This window comes from Rhododendron vialii, chromosome 11a (genome assembly GCF_030253575.1).
Source record: "Rhododendron vialii isolate Sample 1 chromosome 11a, ASM3025357v1".
Taxonomy (NCBI): Eukaryota; Viridiplantae; Streptophyta; class Magnoliopsida; order Ericales; family Ericaceae; genus Rhododendron; species Rhododendron vialii.
Genome location: NC_080567.1, coordinates 16,869,650 through 16,890,282, shown reverse-complemented (window position 1 = coordinate 16,890,282; position 20,633 = coordinate 16,869,650). Strand labels below are relative to the sequence as shown.

The following is a 20,633-nucleotide window of genomic DNA, read 5'->3' as shown; positions in this document are numbered from 1 at the left end:
TTTCGAAAGATCATTCTCCTTACCTGTATCAAGTGAAATACTAGTACTATTTTGCGAAAACTACTTCGCTATTGATATTAGCATATAGTCCAACAATAATAATACAGGGAAACGCACCACAAGAGGGGTATTGACTAATGGTGTATTGAGACTGATTTTGGATGCATTATAGAAGCTCAACTCTCTCCCACGATACAGACAGAAGAAACCAGACCCACAAAAAAAAGCTCAAAATCTGTTTCTCTCTCAGAAATCTATACATACAAAGCACCTACATACAGACAAGACCCCGACCCCACCCCCCATCTCTCCTCTCCCCATTTCCCCCAAGACACCTCGTGTGCGTGATTGAAAGACAGACAGAGAGAGAGAGGGAGACAAAAATTTTCGAGAGAGAGAGAGAGACCCACTAATGGCGGCACAAGCCCATGAGGGCGAGCAACCAACCAACACGGCCGAACTCTCCGACAACCAACAACAAACCCACGAAAAACTCCTGACTTCCTACCTGGGTCTAACCTTCGCTGTCTACCTCGGCCTCACCCGAAGCTCCTCTCTCTCGTCCCTCCAATCCCGCAACAGGGACCTCTGCCTGAAGCTGATCGAGGCCGAGGAGCAGCTCCGCCAGCTGCGCTCGCGCCGCAAGGAGGACTCCAAGGCCAACGCGCGCGTGGTCGAGATCTTCGCCAGCCAGCGCCACGCGTGGCGGCGGGAGGAGGAGCGGCTGCTGCGCGGGATTGACGCCGCGGCGGAGGAGATCGCCCGGCTCCGGGAGCGGGCGGGGGAGCTGGAGAGCTCCGACGCCGAGCTGAGGAGGGAGGTGGAGGAGCTGAGGAGAGAGGTCGGGGAGAGGGAGGAGATGCTGAATTTCGTCACGAGGCAGCCGGAGTTCGAAGAGGGAGGGCGGTGGTGTTCGGAGGCGGCAGTGGAGGCGGTGGGTGCGGGGTTTGGGGAGTTTAGGGTTTCGGAGGGGGTGGGAGGTGAGGTGGGAGAGGAGGGATTTTTGGAGAGAGAGGGGTATGGTGGTGTGGAGGAAATGGGGGCTGCTGTGTATGGAGATAATGATGGGTTTAGTTCTGAGTTGAGGAATTCTGCTTCCAAGTTTTGGGCTGAAAGAGCGAGTGTTTGGCAGGTTTGATGATCATTTGTTCGTCTTTTATTCTTGTTCTCCGATTGCTTTAGTTATTGATGGAGTTTTTGCATAATGGTTTTTCTTTTTTCTTTTTTCTCTTCTGTTTGGTAGCTTAGAATATGGAATATGGAAATGAGAGAAAATGAAAGAAAGATTTGTGTGTGTTAAGGGGATGGGAGTGTATCCTCTCCAGTTAATGGAATTGTCTCACAAGTGTGCGTCGTACAAACTGGAATTGTCTCACAAGTGCCGGCCGGTCCTACAAACATATCTTCATGTGAAGATATCCTGCATTGTGAGAAATTATTGGACTGTCCGGGACTGGGGAGGATCCCATCCCTAATGGGATTTGGGGCTGTGAAAACAAAATGTGAAAAGACCAGCATATCTGTTTCCTTTCTTCCTTTTGTTGTGTCCTTGCAAATTTCAAGTCAATTTTAAAGAGGACTGGTGTTGAATTCTGATGACAGCTTGACTCTGCATTTGCAGCTAATGCTGTTTTGTTACGATAAGGATATCTGCTTTTGGAAGTTTGTTTCGTAGATTGGTTTTGCGGGAATGGTTTGTTGTTTTGATGCCATTGACGTTGGAAAGATTGCTGCTTCATGTGTAATTGTTATTGTTTAGGACCATATCTTCTGAAGTTGATCACCGAGCGTTAATTGGCACCAAAAGTTCAAATTTAATTGTGTGTTTAGCTCATAACCAAGTCCCATCAACACTCTTCCTCGTGGAGTGCTGATATAACTTGCAATTTGTCTGATCATTTGTATTTCTTTTGTTGGGATTTTGTCCTCATCCCCTTATCCATGACTTCGTGATATTTTGATCTTTGTCGGTACCCACTTGATTTGGCTTTTTTTGAATCACAAACAACTCTTGATTTCAGTATTTCTTGTTGTTTACCGTTGTACTTCCCCATTTAACTGGTCCACTGCTCATCAGTCTTCTTATCACTGTTGGGGTATCTTCTTCCTACATCGTTGTCATCCAACTGTAATTGGTATTATTGGACCTGACTTGGTATTTCCAATTAAATAAGTCCCGGTAAAGACAAATTACGTTGGAAAGTTGAAAGATATTGATCAATATGAGGGCACTTCTGTTGGATTTTCCTTTTTTTTATTTTTTATTATCTGGATTGCACTAAGGAGCCCGTTGCATAATTGGAGTCAATTTCATAATGTTACCAATAAAAAAGGAGTTAATTTTGTGATATCTCTCTTTCATGGACTCATCTAAGTTTGTTGTGGATATGCCCTTTTGTTCTTGCTTTCCTGTTTTTTCTTTTGGCTTCTGACTGTTAATTTCTTTTACAGAATTTACCTTTTCTCAGTTTCAAACACAACAAATTTTTGCACGCACTGAAGGTGATTTAGATTTTCGTATTTGATCATATTTGAGATGTAGGAATTGCTTCTCTTGCTATAATCCATTCGGAAAGTGTGGTCCAATTAAAAATCATCAGTTCACGTGGTACTGTCTGATAGAATTGGTTACAAAAAGATGAAGTTTCCCTTTCATCATGAATTGGACTGATAATTAACGTGCAAAATCTCCTTCTTGGGTAACATTATACATTTTCCCAACTCTTATTGTTGTTTTGGATGCCAACTTGGTGAGTGTTTAACTTTGGTAATTTTGAAGGGACTTATCAGATTGCTAAGGAGAACTTAAGACTTGGGATTATGCTATTTCCACAATATGTTGATTTCATGTGTTCTTTGTTGCAGGATGTACAGTATGAATCCCTTGAATCATTGTGTCATCTGAAGCATTTTGCTTCGAGGTAAATTTGAACAGTCTGCATTAAATCACAGTGTAGGTTGTAGCATAATGCAACTAATAGAAGTGCATCAACTGTTTATTCTCAGAAGGGAGTCCCCTTGGAAGTTGGAAGGTGAAGCCTCAGGTGTATCCTCTAAACTGAAGTTACTTGAGCAGGAACTGCTGAATTTGGAAAGAATTGGGAAAAGTGATCTATCCAAGGTACCGTCAAAAATGCGGAAGCAAACAAGGAGATATCAAACTCTTGCGGGGAAGATCGATAACTTATGTAGAAGAATGGTAATGCATAACAAGTTAGCAGTCTACTTTTGCAACTTTTTGCTTTTACATAAAATTTGGTTCGTCTTCTTTCACCCCCAAATCTTTCACCCGAGTAGTTTAGTGATCTTTTCACTATATGTCACCGTACTGCTACATACAATTCACATTTCAATTAGCACCGCGTCTATTTTTTTTTCTTGTACAGTAATTGTTTTCTTTGCCAATCAAAAGAAAATTGTTGTACAGTAAGTAGAAATTAATACCCAGGATTTTGAGAAAGACAAGGATGGTATATCAATTGGTGCATTAGATTTTTGGGATGTAGAAGATTTTTAAGAATGATGTTGCACATGGACCAGAGTTGTGAGGACTGGAAATCAGACATCCAAGTTGCAGAAATTTGTATTGATCAAATAATTAATACTCTATTTTATGCTGCTTTCAGCTGTTTTCATTATCAAGTATGCGTAGTACATGGCTGTGCGAGCATTTATCTTGATAACGCTGTTTGGCTTATCAAAGGCAAAGCTTACATCCTGTGTTTCCTCTGAAGGATAATACGAAATGTTTATGTAGAATCCGAAAACTAAAAAAAAATAATGAAGGAAAAAAGATGTCTATTTAAAACTTCTGCTCAATTTTATTGGTTTTTCAATGAAGGGGATTGACTTAGAAAAATTGGATTCTTTTGTTAAGTCTTCTGTAGGAATTAACTAAGGAGGTGTCTAAGTAGCATATTTTTAGTATATATGAGCAGAGGGTGAACTTTTTTGGGGAATTGGGGTCAGTGCTGGGTATCTCATTTTGCAGTTTCATTTCTTCCTCCGTTCAAGTCTGTATTCTTGCACGAATATCATTTATGCATCTTCTCTCTCTAGCACTATGACGATTGTTTCGTAGTACTAGTGATTGACGGAAAACTCCATCTCATTTGTTTATAGCAGGCAAGTGATCCCACTTTGAGCTCAGAGTTGCGAGCACAAAGGCAAACCGAGTTTTTGATTGAAGCATTACGTCTCCAGCAGCGTGCATCTGAAACTGGACAGAAGCTAATGGCATTACAAACTGAGACAGGAAAGGGGTATTTTGGGGATGATATGGAAAGTCAAGCCAAACTGACGACGAGGCGGTGCTTGGACTCCATTAAAAACAACTTCAAAGAAATCCAGAGGAATCTGGAGATTTGGTTGGCAAGAATTGTTGGAGATGTTGAAGGGATTCTAGCCAGAGATGGCGCTTCTCGTGTAAAGGAGTATTATGTATCCAGGTATCCATTTGTTCAATAGAGATGTTTAGACTAGTATAGTACACAATCCCAATCAATATGTTCCTCTTTCGGTCAAGTTCAGGTCTGGCACAAACCCATTTAAGTGGTGATAAGAAGTCCCACAGAAGCGGAATGATTTCATTGTTCAAAGAGAAACCAAGGAGGAAAGAAGATTAATTTGAGATAAGGGTATCAAAGAGGATTGGAAACACTCATTTTAAAGAAGTTAGTAAGCACCAGTAGTAATGATATGAACTTGTGATACAGATAAAGGTGGAACCCTTGTGTAAAGCTGTACGTTATTTTTTATAATTAATATTCTAGGGAAGGAGAAATGCTATGGGTTGAGGTTTCTTTATAATTGCTCAGTTATTTGATTGACTAAAATTTTGCTAGCATAAAAAGAGTATCTAATCCGACATTCAAATCTAAACTAAGCATCACCTTGTATGGAACTCTTGAGCTAGCACGGGTGCTCTACAGCGTCCGGGATTGTGCCTGGTTGTTGGGATCTGTACTCCGTTGTTGGACCTAAAAACAGAGAGGAAGAAGAAGAAGAAGAATTATGCTTGTGTTTACACTTATTTTTGGCCAAATTTTAAGAAGATGATTTATTGAAGAATTAATGGCCAAATTATTATTTTTTGGGCCTTGGTTACATTTATGGTGGACCACAATTGGGCCGAATTGGATTTGGAATGGCTGATTGGGATTAATGCGCCACATTAATATTTGGAGCAGGACTTAATTAGTCAAGGCTCAATACTTAGGCTTATTTGGCCCAATTGGGTAGGAGCCCAGATTAGGTTTAGGTCTTGGCCCAATTAATTAAAGCCCAAGCCCAAATCAATAAAGGCTCAGGTTCATTGTCAAGTTTAGGCCCACGTAGCCCAATTGATTGAAGGTCCAAATTCGTTTTTCAAGTCGGGGCTCATTTTTGTAAAGGCCTAGATTAATCAAGTCTGGAATTATTTTGACCCAATTAGAAAGAGGTCTAAAGAGAATATGGTGGAATGAGAAGTATGAAATAAACTCTCTCATACCTAAGGGCCTCACCACTCAAGGGTGACAAAATCACCAAAAATGGCCTTCAAGTAATTGCCTTCTTTGGAAAGGATTGAAGCTTCTTCAATCAGGCCTGCACAATCAACTCACAAGCAGTTCAAGGGTAACCAAGTCAAGAAGGTCATAAGCTGCTTAGTCATACTTGAAAAGCAGCTCAAGGCCTGAATGACTGTCATCCTTCAACGTGAAGCAAGGCTCGGGACATATGGTATTCATACAGCCCAAGCAGTTGCTAGTAGCTCAAACGCCTAGAAGGTTCTCTCCAACAATCGAAATTCCTTTTTGGGCAATTCCCCATGCATACAAGTAGCTTAATCAGGCTAGCATAAGCAGCTCAAGGCCTGGAGTTTTTCTTCAACATGAAGCAAGGCACATGAAGCAAGGCTTGGGACACTTGGTAGCTATGTAGCTCGTGCATTCGAGCAGCTCAAGGCCCGGAGCTTTGCCTATAAAAAACTAGAATTGAAGGCCTTAGCAGGGGTCTATGACCATCAAGTTCAGCGCTTAGCCAAATTATCTTTACTTTTCAGCGAAGTACTTTATCTTTCCGTTCAATCTAGCCTTGCCTAGATTTTATTTTCTTTCATTTTCTTGTACCCAAACTTTGTTACACAGTTAACGAAATTTGTTTACTTTTATCATTCTGTCCTACTTTTTCTTTCCATTTTCCATAACGGTTGAGAAATTTTAAGTTCTTTTTCATTAAGGCAAACCACGAACCACATACGGCCTCACGTCTTAGGTCGTAAGCAATCGTTCTGTACGAAAGTCAGATTTGGGGCATTTAGGCCTTAGCACGAATTCCGACTGCAATCCAGTCTTGGCACACCCGTGACAAAGAGAAAATTGTGCATGTCTCGCGGTTTACTAATTTTGCTCTTTTTGAGGAAAACAGCTTGAGGAATTGAGGTAGTACTTTTTGTTCGTTGGTTACTATGTCGGCGCATACCAAGGTCTGAAGAAAGAGTTCTCTATAGACCTACAGAACAACTTCCAACTTTATCTGGGTTTGCCTGGTTATGGGATCATGGGAAGGGGGAGATTTCCGAGAGGGAGGTAGAGTTTGAAATGTTCATCACTTCCAGTTGTGAATAGGAATTTACTTCTGAGTTTATCCTGCTCTGTGTTCTATTACACCAATCTTGTGACGTAGTCAAGCTTCTCTCCGATCCCACTCTGTACTTGCAGTACGGAGTAGCAGTGATCAAATCGATTCATCTTGTAACAATTGCGACAATTGCAATGAAACGATAAATCCATAGTTATTTGATTGGTCTGATTGTTAATTTAACCTTAGTTGCATGGACCACCGTACAATGTGTGGACCGGAGAGAGACTTCAAACCCAGTGCTATGTTAGTCTCATATGACGCTTTGTTTTAAGACTGGAAAGTCTTCTTATACCAATAGCAGTTCAAAATAAGGAAGCCAAATTGTGCTCCTGGTGCCATTCAAAAAACTCGGTCGAGAAACTTGGTCTTAATTTGAAGGCATTATAGCTACTTTTCTGACAATACTAATTTCTTGTGCACAAGATGTAGTAAAACGCTAATTTGATTTACTTATATGTAATAAATGAATATCCATCTTCAAATCATGGCCTCCATTTTGGAGATGGAACATGCAGCTGGGTTGGAGGTAATGATTCTGGATTTGGGAGAAAGGCAACTGGGTTGAAGAGCCTCGCCGTAACATATCTTCATGCTCATGGAGAGAGTCGAGGAAGAAAAGAAATGGATACACTCACACATCTTAAGTGTAATTTTTCAAATTTTCATGACAACTTGCCAGATTGAGGTTCAATCATCGATTACGTATGCCTGTGTTGAAACACATTCCAAAAAACGTAAGTGGAAGAAACGCAAGTGCGAAACGGTCCAACATGGACAACAAGGGCCCAAGCCCAAGCCCACACAACATCAAACTATGATGGATTCATGGTGCTGGTCTAATTTTCTCGGGTACACTTTCAAAACCAATCATAAGAAACTAAAACACAAACATCCAATTTCATTAGCTATGATCGTGTCCGCTAAACCTTAACATACCTGATCCAAGTACACACAGAATTGGGAAGGACACAATACTAGTAGTAGTGAAACCACAAATGTTCCTTATTATCATCTTCCATATATTTGTTCCAACATAAAGTTACCAGGAAGAAAAACAAGCTTCAGAAGATCAAACAACATCAAGCAGAAGCTTCTTCATGCAACTGTTTCACCTTAGTGACATAGTCACTCATTGCTTCCTCCTTGGATTTTCCTGCCACAAATCGCGTAAACCACAGTGAGGGCCAATTAAATTAAATCACATGAAAGACCAGACGGCGCAAACTGTTTTTTGCACAAAAGTGAAAAATATAAATAAATGAGGAGCATTCACATGAAAAACGATGGCCCAGACACTACCAACAGAGCGAATGTTCTACAACTTCATAGTCAAAGACGGAGTACAATACCTTCAACAGCCTTCCATGCGTCCCACTTAGCCCTGTCCTTCATGTTGAACATACCAGGGCGGCCTGTGGACCAGAAGCAACATACAAGATGAGACTCACTTATGAATAAAACAAGAAAAAAAGGAAGACTACGCAGAACAAACTGTATTTTATTCCAGGAAAAAGGTTATCAGTAGCTATTCACTGACTAGTATTCACTGGTCCAACAGTAGATTGCTTGAACAGTCCGTACAGAATAAGCTTGTTTTCATTAGTAGTACTCTCGGGCAGGGTCTTGGCTTTCTCAGCATGCTCCTCAAATTCCTCCTGCAGGCATCAAAGTTGTTCGATATCAGGACACTAATGGCAAGTCTGAAACTGCATTAGAGTGAAACTTAGAATGCTCTCATATTCACAGTCGATAGGGTAACTTTGGATGTCAAATTACTAAAAAAGCTAACAATGAAATAATATGACAGGAAATTGGGAAAGCCAACCTCACCAGAATCTACAATTAAAGTACAACGTGGCATCTCCATGGTTAAAAAAACTTGTCAGTCACCATAGTTTATGTTATTGACTATGAAAACACTTTTTTTCCTGTAAATTCAATGTTCAAACTAGACGTTTACTGAAGTTGACACAATTTGTATTGCAGCAGAAAGGATTTAGAAACTCATTCAGTCATTATGAAAATAATCAAGCTTTGAGTCTCTCATCGTGTTACATAAGATCATTGGGTCTTTAAAGGCCTGACAGTTGATGAGGAAAGCTGATGTGTTATTGGCAGCAGAAAGGATTTACAATCTCATTAAGTTAGTACGCAGTATTGAAGCTTTGTCTGTCATTAAAATTACGGGAACATCATTGCGTATTAGAAAAGGCCCGTCAGTTGATGAGGATAGCTGGCATGTTTTTCGGGTTTCTAAAACGATGAAAATAAATTTCCCTGTTATACACAATACCAACGATGCACATGGGCTCCAAATGTTTACAAGTATGACAAAAAATGAGAGAGAAGTTTGAAGCAAGATTTGGTGATAAACATCATAAGGGGTGAAAACAATGGGGAAAAAACACAGAAAGGAATATGGTTCTGTCCATGAGCATTAGGAGGCAAATCCATCAGAGAGAAATAATAGCATCTTTCATCAGAAAGGAATAAAAGCATCGAAGATGGCAGTAATGCATGAGAACTTTAAAAAAGGTTATTCTGGATTCTTTCCTTCTATTTGCTTCTTTCAGTGACTAAGGAAGTTCCCATGGCATGTCACGATTTATTCGAATACAAATTGATCATCTTGAATTGAATGCAAAAAGAGAAATAAAATAAAAGCAAAAAGCATACGGGAGCAATTCAAATTAGATAAATGTACCGACTGGACCATTTTAACCTGGGTAGACCAAAACCCAGGCTCAAACAAATTTCAAACTAGATAAATTTTGATAAAAATAATTGGTGTTTGGTAATTTTGATAAAAATATGTGGCATGTTTGTATGCGTACTGTTATTATCACCACACGTATCAGTATTTTGCTCCACATCAGGGATGAAGCTCCTTTTTATCTATAATAGCGAACTGATGAAGCTGCTTTGAGCTTCTTTGTCACTTAAATTAAAACCTAGGTGAGACCTCCACATGTTTGTCCGATCAAAGCTGAACAACTCGCCCAGATTACAAATCAAAACGATAAACACTCAAATTAATAGCTGTATCAACACTAACCATGTTACTAGCCACGAAGAAACTATATATGTGCAAGAACAGACAGAAACTTAGATTCAACCGTTAAGAAGATTATATTTGAATTGAATGACCATGTGAATTACAGCAGATCCCTTCTAATAAAGATTATAATCATAAAATCCCTCTTAGGGATTCAAGTAGAGATTATGAGATGAACAAACCCTTGCATCTATCACTAATATAAATGGAACACCAATTTATGGTGTGAACGGCGGTTTGAGGCTGACTCCCACTGTTTTTCCACACTACCCTTTTGAAGGGTAAAGAAAAACTACCAAGGGGAAAAAAACTGCCACCCCAAATTCTTTTCTCCTATCTTTTCAACCTTTAGATTTCAGATTTCATCACTGATTAATCAGAAGTCAAGATTCTCTTATCATCTTTTATATAACATTGCACACGCTTCACGTGGGCCTGGGTGCCTAGCATATACACACGTTAACAACCAAATCATGCCGTTTTTTCTATTTCCAAGAAACTCATCTCTTTATTGAGGTTCAAATCTCCTGGCACCTCATACCGTTTTTTCTATTTCCAAGAAACTCATCTCTCTCTCAATATATTTTCAGGAGCTCTTAAAAATATGTGTTTTAAATAAATTGAACAGCTTTGATAATTTGTGTGAATGTCCCACGCAAAACTTTTGTCAAATTTTGTGTGAGCAAAACTGGCCCTTATATAGATATATATAGATTTGTAATTTTTTCCACTAATTGGAAAGGAAGTGACCCCATTTGAATACGTAATTTTTTAAGGACGAACGTGGTTCGACTATGTATTTATGAGTATGCAAGAAAAAAAACTAATACGTCATGGGTATGCAAGAAAAAAAAACTAATCCTTCGTACAAATTCTGTAAAAGTTGCAATTTAGAGAATGGTCGGTTAAGATAAAAAATATATTTTTGGAGCAAGCCATATTTGTTTATCAAAAGACAAAACCTAATTATATGACTTCACAATAATTTTCTTCTTCACATTTTTTCGCACAACATATAACTAAATTTCCCTTGAGCGGTGCCACCCCGTGCCAGAATCCTGGCTCCGCCCCTGACCAGAATCTAATAAGAACAGTACAAGAAACTGGAAACTTAATCCCAATTCTCATCTAAGCGCCCAAAGCATACAGATCAAAGAAAAAGGACCCAGAAACCAAAATCACCAAAAACATATCAAAACCGACTGACAAGGAGTGGATGAAACAGCTAAATTCAAGATACCCAGAAGCTAATAGTTTGATTCAATTTTTGAGAGAGGAATAAAAAAGATACCTGCAAACCCATTTCTCGGCTTCTCTGGATCTCAAATCTGCTTCGCTCTAGATTACTCCGCTGCGTACAGGAGTGGTATAGATGCGTAGATATAGCGATGGAGAGTGACTTCCCAGATTTAAATCTGAGTGATCACCCAATAAACTACGTGGGGTCAATATGATGGAAAAATTATTGGCTGCCTCGTCACTTCAGTCCTCAACACCAAGTGTGTCGGTTATTAATTGTTGTGGATAGTGCTGCTAAACAAACAAAACAGCTCGATCTCGGTTTGAATTTTCACTTTGTTCAAACTTATTTATAAAAAAAATATAAGCAAAATTCAATCACGTTTTTACATTTATTTATAAATTCAAATCAAGCTTGAGCGTATTCGTATTTGGTTCGATAGACTCGTGAACAAAGAGGTCAATCCGTAAATACAAAAATATAGAGTAGAATAAATAAATATCACTAATATGAGAATGAGCTGGAAGATATTTCACAAGTTGAGAAATGCTAAGTGCAAAGAAAATGAGCAAAGAAAAAACCTTTAAAGTGAAAATGGACAAAGAAAAGACTCTTAAAGTGTCTTGTCTTTTCTTTGCCCATTTTTTTTGTCTCTAGCACTCTTCATCACCAGTTTTACTTTACAGTATTATTGCATCCAAATAGGAAATCTCCTATATGAGATATGAAAATCTAGGGCTACATTAAATCCTATGTAAATCTGCCTTGGAGCAATTCAAAGGGTTAATTTAGAAAATTTGGAGCTATTATCACATTCTTCTAGCTGGCTAGGATTTTATGATTTTGAATTAGCTCATTTCATCTTGGAACTTAATAAGCTTAAGCTCAAACTTGAAAATTTGAAACTTCACGAGCTTAAGTTCATGTTTGGAAGATCGAGATTGGCTTTTCACGAGCCAAGTCAAACATATCACGAATACAAAACTTCAAGTTCGAGTCAAATCTGAACAATTAGTATAAAAAATTGAGCAATGCTACTAGTACTGCAGAAGTGGGTATAGACAGCGCATACAGCGCGTGTTTGGGCTCGTCTCAGGTCTAACAAAAATAATCAGAGCCGCTCATTTTGTTCAATATATTTTGCTTAAGGTCTCCGTAAAAAATCAGCTCCATCCGATATCGATAAAAGCATTTACGAAGCATCCAAAATTGCTTATGAAAATTTTTAAATCGATTTTTGACAATTCGTAAATGCCCTTATGGATGTCGGATGGGACTGATTTTTTATGGAGACTTTAAGCAAAATCTATTGAACAGAATGAGCGGCTCCGATTATTTTTGTTAGATCCGAAATGGGCCCAAATGCGCGCTCTACGTGCTGTCTGTGTCACTTCTGCTGTACTGTAAAAAATTCCTCAAGCTCTCGCCAAGCTTAAGCACATATAGAAAGGAATCGAGCTAAGCCTAGATATTACGTGTTTGGCTTGTTTTACTCAATCAACACCCGTAGTTACGGATTTGAGGTAGAGAAAGCTGTTAGGCATTAGGTGACGACCCAGAACCACCGAGTAATTATCCCAATATGATAACGTACAAGCGGTGGGTAGGTGGGCAGTAGATTACTAGGCTCCAACGACCCATCTACCGGTGGGAACCAAAAAGATTTAATTTGCATCATTTTGGGCAATGGCTACGATGCTTCCAAGCGATTTGGGAGCATAATGCTCTCAATTGTTTTTAACCGTTAGATTGTATGAGTGAATCTTAATATTGGTCTAAATTGTAAAACATCTCTGTAGTTAATGTAGTAATAAAATATACGTAATAAGTGTTACATTAGTAAAATGATATATACACCAAATTTTTATGGTAAATTATATTGCAATTTTTGGTGGAAAAATAGTAAGTCATCTCATTTTTTGGCAAATTCACCTTGCTTTTTGAGAATTGTTTTGATCGAACAGCTGTGATTACATATTCTTCAATCTAAAAGTCTATTTTCGATGGAAGCATCATGCTCCCATACCACTTGAGAGCATGACATAAATTTTCATCCATCATTTTGGGATATGATGATCTCCTTTTCGATTTTTTGTTTGATTTAAGAATCTTGTTTGATTTTCCTTTTTTGTGATTGTTTTTCTTTCCAATATTTATGGCAGAAATTTTCATCCATTATTTTGGGATATGATGATCTCTTTTCGATTTATTTAAGGATCTTTTTTCATTTTCTTTATTTTGAGGTTGTTTTTTTTTTCTTCCTAATATTGTATACATCAGCGAATGCATGTAGAGTTAGTAAATAGTAAGTTAGTCAACGGGGGTGGTTATTCATAGCCCTCAACCCCAAACGCGCACGACGAAGGTCGAACCCTGGCCTCCCACAAGGAGAGGACCAACAGATGCGTGCCAACTGGGCTAGAGCTCTTTGGCATTATTCCGTGGTTGTTCGAATGTCTCTAATTACTCCGAAAGACTTTAGTATTATTTTCCCTAAATTTATGGTTTGATATTTTTTTTTGGTATTTTTTTAAAAGGGGGAACCGAAGTTTTAAAGAATCCATATAAGACAACAAAAATGTCAATTGTTTTAGTAGTTTGTCTTTAATTTTTTTTTTTTTTGTCATATTTTTTTTGGACTCATCTTGTTCAAATGAATGATTAATTAAAAAAACAACAGAAATCTAACAAGAATGAAAAAATAAATTCGAACAAAAGTACCTGAATAAACAATACCAAAAATTTAGGGAGAATGAAGTTTCGTGAATTATTGTGCTTAATTTTTTGACTCTATAAATCTTGGCAAGGGGCAGTGAACTTGAGAATAAATTATGTTTTATATTGTTTTGATGATGAAGTTATTGGGATTGAATGCGAATATATTCAACGAAAGTGATAAGAGTATATTTCATTTGCGTGAAATCAGTGAATTTATACAGATTGGAGATAGATTTGATGGATGGGATGGAAATTATTGTTTTTGTAATGGGTTAATGACTGGAAAACTAGTGAATGGATATAGCCATCTGTTTTGTCAACCGGATATAAAAAGCGGTATGTTATCACCTTGCAGGATAGGATATCGATCCGAAATAGTTATATCTGGTGGTTGTCATATTCTCGGATTGTATATCCGCATGCAAATATAATAACATCCTCTCTCCCTTGTTCTTAGAGCATCCACAATGGAATAAGCAAAATAAAAAATTGTTAAAGTTAGCAATGTTAGATCATAAAAGCGCTCACATTGGAATAACCAAACCTAGCAACCTCTTAACAACTCATCAAATTTTGGTTTTTTAATAATCAAAGTTAGCAATATTTTGTCAATAATCAAATTTTATATCTCAATCAAGTACACCAACATTTACACAAAAACCCTCTCTCTCTCTCTCCCTCTCTCTCTCTCAAAAATGTTTTCAAAAAATAATTTTAAAAAACTGTAACTTTCAGATTTTTTCAGAAACTTTTTTTTTACAAAAAATAATTTTTTCAAAAAATTTAAAAACTGTAAGTAAATACAATGTGTTTTTAAAAAAAGTGTTTTTGAAATTTCAAAACTCTTTTATAGAAAACTATTTTTTACACAAAATCTGTTTTTAAAAAATTGTATTTATAGTTTTTAAAATTTCAAAACTATTTGTGTAAATACAATTCTTTCAAAATTGTATTTACAGTTTTTAAGTGAACAAAGTGTGTGTTTATTGAAAAAAAAATTGTTTCGAAAAACTAATTTTTTTGAACTATTTCTAACATAAACTGTTTTTTTTCCTTCAAAAACCGCTTTTTCAAAAAATATGCATGAAATAAAGAGAAAAAGTTTGGAGGGCCCATTTGTTTTGATTATGGGCAAAAACTAACCAATATGGAATTTGACATTGCTAACTTTAGCAACCTCTAAATGGATAATCAAAATCTGATGTGGCATGTTTTGGTTATTCACATTTGCTTATTCCACTGTTGATGCTCTTACTATTATATATCCGCCTTCATATTCGGCCTCATACTTGCGAAAATGCAACCTATCATTTTAATTCTATATCTACCACAAAACAAACTAAGCATATTTATATCATCTCTTCTATAAATTACTTAGAAGAACCATATACAACATATTCTCCCTATATATACTGTCATTTTATCATATCGATCCTCCCTACTATATCCACTCGATCACAACTAATACGGTCGGCAAACGAACAGCAGGAGTATAACCTTAGTCGGTATCCTATTTTGCTGGATCAATAGTGAAGGGCTTAATAATTAATACTACAGTATGTCACAATATCGCATACTTGTAAGATATATTTGAGATATGTTTAATCCGCATCATAAACACTTTTGACTAACGCCAGATAGATAGCCATCTTAAATATAGTGTAATCTGCATGTTTATAACATTAATTAGTCAAACAAAATGATCTTCTTATATATATATCTATGGTGGTATATATATAAAGCTTGAAAATAAGTATGGACATTACATCATTGTCATCTTCCATGCACACAACACTAGTAGTAGTGAAACCACAAATGTTCCTTATTATCATCTTCCACATATTTAATTTGTTCCAACACATGCAAAGCTATCAGGGAGAAAAACAAGCTTCAGAACATCAAACAACATCAAGCAGAGACTTCTTCAAGCAACTGTTTCACCTTAGTGATATAGTCACTCATTGCTTCCTCCTTGGATTTTCCTGCCAAAAATCGGGCAAACCATGCATGGTGAGGGCCAATTAAATTAAATCACATGAAAGACCACACTGCATGCGCTTATAATGGGTCTGGTTGACATCGTTAATTTCCGTTTCCTATTTTGTTTTCTTTTATTGGAAATACATAGAATTTGTTTGGCAAACTACTTTTGGAAACTGTTGTTGGGATTTTCTCTCTCTTTCAAAATACAACTCTTTTTTCATCAAACTCCAAAAATATGTTTTCAATATTTGTAAACTGCGTTTTGCACAAAAGTGAAAAATATAATACTCCGTAAATGAGGAGCGTTCACATGAAAAACGATGGCCTGGACATTACCAACAGATCGAATGTTCCACAACTTCATAGCCAAAGACGGAGTACGATACCTTCGACAGCCTTCCATGCATCCCATGACTTTGCCTTGTCCTGCGTACGGGGGCAGCCTATGGACCAGAAGCAACGTACAAAATGAGACTTAATTATGAGTAAAAAAAGAGAAAAAGCAAGATGTACTAAAGCAAAACAAACTATATTCTATTTCAAGAAAAAAGTTATCAGTAGCTAATTACTGACTAGTATTCACTGGTCCAACAGTAGCTTGCTTGAACAGTCCATACAGAATAAGCTTGTTTTCATCATAATTAGGAGTACTCAAGGGCAGGGTCTTGGCTTTCGCGCAATACTCCTCAAATTCCTCCTGCAGGCATCAAAGTTGTTCGATATTAGCACGCTAATGGCAAGTCTGAAAGTACTGCACTAGATTGAACTTAAAATGAATGACATTCTCATATTCATATATAGCCTATGGGGTGTTGGAATCCACCCATAGTGGTGGGGTGTTTTTGTACAACATCCATAATTAAGAGTATTGTGTGTAATTTTCTTGGAGCCTCCCTGTATATATTTTTGTTGTAAACCCAATGTGAGGGTGGGGTTGCACAATGTGAGGGAGAGGGTAAGGAAAGTGGGGAGCTGCTTGTGGCTCTCCAGAGAGGAACCGGTTGTGATTCCCGGAGAGTTTTTGTAACTTTGTATATGTGATTTATACAGAGTTATTTTTCTCTCATCTTGTATGGGATTGCATGTGTGTTTGGTTTGAGGTCCTGGGTGTGCACTGTTAAGGAAATAGAATTTTACATTGCTTGTGAGACAAAAAGTGACCACACGTGACATACCTCAAACGCTGCTGCACGTGAGGGGGGATGTTAAGAAAATAGAGTCTCACATTGCTTGTGAGTGGAACAGGAGATCACTTAATAACATTTGGGATCTCTCCACTTATTGCCAATTGGTTTTGATATGGACATTAAGTTTTCACATTGTATCAAAGCGGGACTCATTCCACTCCACATTTTAAAAAATTTACAATCCACACCCCACGATGACAGACTAGCAAAAAAAGCTACACGAATTGATAGGACCCAAAAAGTGCCCATACGTGACAAATATCAAATGCGGCTGCACGTGAGGGGGATGCTAAAGAAATAGAGTCTCATATTATTTGGGAGTGGAATGGATGATCACTTAATAATATTTGAGACCTCTCTATTCGTTGTCAATTGATTTTGAATTGGATATAAAGTTTCTCATGCACAACATGGGGTAACTTTGGATGTCAAATTACTAACAAAACAGAAGCTAACAATGAAAATTATGTCAAGGAAATTGTGAAGGCAGGCAACCTCACCAGAATCGACTATTATAGTACAAAGCAGCATCACAACAGAAAAGGCGAATTCGCAAAAAGCTATTTGACTGACCGTGCAACATAGGAAGCAATGACAAAACAAAATTGTGGGGTTGTGGATTAAGATCTGGTCACCTCTCTGAGTCTCTGGTTTGGTTAAAACTCAATTTGTTGAATGTTATAAAGAAGAAAATGACTTTTATTTGCATGTGTGGTGTTTTTATATAGCCATGAGACTAGGTAAGTCTATCCACATAATCAAAAGTAAAAGGTTTCTAAAATAAAAAATGTTTGTGCAAAATATGGCTTAATAAGAATATCCACAGCGGAATAATCAAAATCATAGAGTTGCTAAAGTTTGCAATGTTTTCTTAAAAAGGTGCTCACAGTTGCATAAACAAACTTAACAACATTTTAGCAACTCATCAAATTTTGGCTCTTGGATAATCAAAACTAGCAATCTTTTGCCAATAATTGAACATTCTCTCTCTCTCTCTCTCTCTCTCTCTCTCTCTCTCTCTCTCTCTCATATATTTTTAAAAGAAGTTTTTGTTTTTGTTTTTTTAAACTGTCTTTTTTTCAAAAATTGTTTTTTTAAATGTATTTTTTTAAAAACTTTTTCTGAAAAGTGTTTTTCAAAATAAAAGTTTTTAAAAAATTATTTTCTATTTCTAATAACCTGTTTTTATCAGTTTGAAAACTATTTTTAAAAAAATTATTTTATATGGTGACAATTTTTAGATTTTTATAGGTTGAAAAGATGATGTGGCAAGTTTTGATTATTCAATTTTCATTATGCCATTGTGGGTATCTACATTGCTAACTTTAACAACCTCTTAAATGGATAACCAAAAGATGATGTAGCAATTTTTGATTATTGACTTTTGGTTATTCTACTATGGATGCTCTTACAATGTTATAATCAAACTTAGCAACCTCCTTAAAAATAATCAAATTTTGGATTTTGGATAACCAAAACTCGCAACCTTTTGCTAATAATCAAATTTAGTGAATCCCACATATTCTCAATCAAATACACCAATCATTACATAAAAACCTTCTATCTTCCCTCTCTCTCTCTCTCTCTCTCTCTCAAAACAATGTTTTCAAAAAAATAGTTTTCCAAAAAAATATTTTGTAAAAACAATTTTTTTCCTTTTTTAAAAGTTGTTCTTTCATAAAAACTATTTTCTCATAAAAACTATTTTTTGAAAAATAATTTTATACAAAAAAATTGTACTTTTTTTTGAAAAATTGTTTTTTTCAAAACCTTATCTTATAAAAAAACTATTTTTTCAAAAATTGTAATTACACGAAAAATTGTTTTTTTAAAACTATTTTTTTCAAAAAAAGAATTTTAAAAACTCACTCAATTTCTAAAAAATAGTTTTTAGGGAAAATTTCAAAATAGCACATGACATTTCACACAAATCACGTATAGGCACCTGACCTTTTAATATTATCAAAAAAATACCTAACTTATTTAAAAACTCATCAATTTTTCACCCGCCGTTAACTTTTCATCCAAAAACAGACAGAAATGCTGAAATGGCCTACACCTAGCCATTTGGAGGGAATTCAATATACATTTGGGGGAAAAAAATATTACACTACTGATTTCTCCATCCAAAACCCACCTATGGGGCCATGGAGTTTCAATAACAACTATTTTTATTTTTTCTATAACTTTTAGTTTTCTTTTTTTTTTTTTTTTTCGCATTTGTTAGTTTTGCGTCAACCTTTTGTAACTTATTGATTCGTCTAGACAAGACGAATTGGAAAAGTATATACATACCCAAATATTTTAGAAAATAACCACTTTTAAATAAAAAAAATTGACTATTTCCCAAAATATTTGGGTAAATATATAATTTTTTTTTTTACTTTTCTGATTAGTCTTGACAAAAAAAAAAAAGTGAGGCGCAAAACTACGAAACACGGAAAAAATTCAAATAAGAACAAAATTAAAAGTTATAGAAAAGTTAAGTGGAATTGGGATGTCCCAAAATTTTCAAACATCTCATTCTTCTCCTTCATTTGCTTCACAGCATCTTAAGTTCTGCCGAAAAAAATGGCACACAAATTTGATTCCCAAAATGTGCAATAACCAGTTCAACAAAAGCAAACAGTTACAATTAATAACCAAGATTAAGTTTTTTAAGCATTACTCCCATAACAAACCATTGGAACTCCATGGCCCTATAGGTGGGTTTTGGCGGGAGAAATCAGTAGAGTAATGTGTTTTCCCCCCAAAATGTATATTGGTTTTTCTCCAAATGGCCAGATGTAGGCCATTTTATCATTTCCGTCTGTTTTTGGATGGAAAGTTAACGGCGGGTGGAAAATTGATGAGTTTTTAACTAGGTTAGGTATTTTTTTTATAATATTAAAAAGTCAGGTGCCTATGTGTGATTTGTGTGAAAGGTTAGGTGTTATTTTGAAATTTTCCCTAGTTTTTATTAGTTTAAAAAATATTTTCTATGTTCATAATTTTCAGTTTTTTGTGATTGGAAAAGATGATGTGGTAAAGTTTTGGTTATCCAATTTTAATTATGCCATTGTAGACCTCTACATATTGCTAATCTTAGCAAATTTCTTATATAGATAATCAAAAGTTGATGTGGTAACTTTTGGTTATTCAATTTTGATTATACCATTGGAGATATTCTAAGGCATCTGGAACACGTTTTAGGTGAAAAAAATAGATACCAAGACTTCAAAATCGCATTTCTGTTAGTATTAACGAAAATACAAAAACCAATGTCACCAAAAACACATCAAAACCAACTCATACAGGAGTGGATAAAACAGCTAAAATCAAGATACCACCCAGAAGCTAAAAGTGAAGAGTTTGATTCAATTTTTGAGAGAGGAATAAAAAGGAAAATACCTGCAAACCCATTTCTCGGCTTCTCTGGATCTCAAATCTGCTTCGCTCTAGATTACTCTCTGGTGCATACGAAGTGGTATATATATATATATAGCGATGGAGAGTGACTTCCCAAATTTAAATCTTAGTGATTAGGAAATAAACTATGTGGGTCAATGCGATAGACGAATTATTGGGTGCCGTTGGGGCACTGTCACTTTAGCGCCAACGCCAAACGTATCGAACTATCGATTATTAACCATTATGAATTTGAGGTAGAGACCGGTGTTAGGCATCACATGATGACAACCTAAGACCAGTGAGAAATTATCCCAATATGATAACGTACAAGCGGTGTGTAGGTGGGCAGTAGATTACTATAGGGCTCCAACGACCCATCTACTGGTTGGACCAGAAAGATTTAATTCGCATCATTTTGGGATATGATGATCTCGAT

At 36.5% G+C, this 20,633-nt stretch overlaps 3 protein-coding genes across 6 annotated transcripts; 1 reads left to right on the top strand and 2 right to left on the bottom strand.

The window, feature by feature from the left end:
- Positions 1–202: 202 nt before the first annotated feature.
- On the top strand, positions 203–4,806 carry LOC131306650 (uncharacterized). 4 transcript variants are annotated; one of them, XM_058333035.1, is made up of 6 exons: positions 224–344; positions 378–1,132; positions 2,866–2,921; positions 3,007–3,199; positions 4,123–4,448; positions 4,531–4,806. In XM_058333035.1, exons 2-6 carry the CDS (start codon positions 413–415, stop codon positions 4,556–4,558), a joined length of 1,323 nt encoding a protein of 440 aa, XP_058189018.1. In that variant the 5' UTR covers positions 224–344; positions 378–412; the 3' UTR covers positions 4,559–4,806. The 4 variants fall into 4 exon arrangements, with proteins under 4 accessions (XP_058189019.1, XP_058189021.1, XP_058189017.1 ...); XM_058333036.1 differs by having other exon boundaries at positions 203–1,132; positions 4,126–4,448; XM_058333038.1 differs by having other exon boundaries at positions 204–934.
- A 2,696-nt stretch (positions 4,807–7,502) lies between these two features.
- On the bottom strand, positions 7,503–11,217 carry LOC131306680 (acyl-CoA-binding protein). The gene is made up of 4 exons (XM_058333087.1): positions 10,971–11,217; positions 8,162–8,279; positions 7,974–8,036; positions 7,503–7,777 (listed from the first exon to the last, which is right to left on the bottom strand). Exons 1-4 carry the CDS (start codon positions 10,980–10,982, stop codon positions 7,704–7,706), a joined length of 267 nt encoding a protein of 88 aa, XP_058189070.1. The 5' UTR covers positions 10,983–11,217; the 3' UTR covers positions 7,503–7,703.
- A 4,106-nt stretch (positions 11,218–15,323) lies between these two features.
- LOC131306681 (acyl-CoA-binding domain-containing protein 1-like) lies at positions 15,324–20,394 on the bottom strand. Its single transcript, XM_058333088.1, has 4 exons — positions 20,198–20,394; positions 16,194–16,317; positions 16,007–16,063; positions 15,324–15,619 (listed from the first exon to the last, which is right to left on the bottom strand). Exons 1-4 carry the CDS (start codon positions 20,207–20,209, stop codon positions 15,546–15,548), a joined length of 267 nt encoding a protein of 88 aa, XP_058189071.1. The 5' UTR covers positions 20,210–20,394; the 3' UTR covers positions 15,324–15,545.
- Positions 20,395–20,633: the final 239 nt, after the last annotated feature.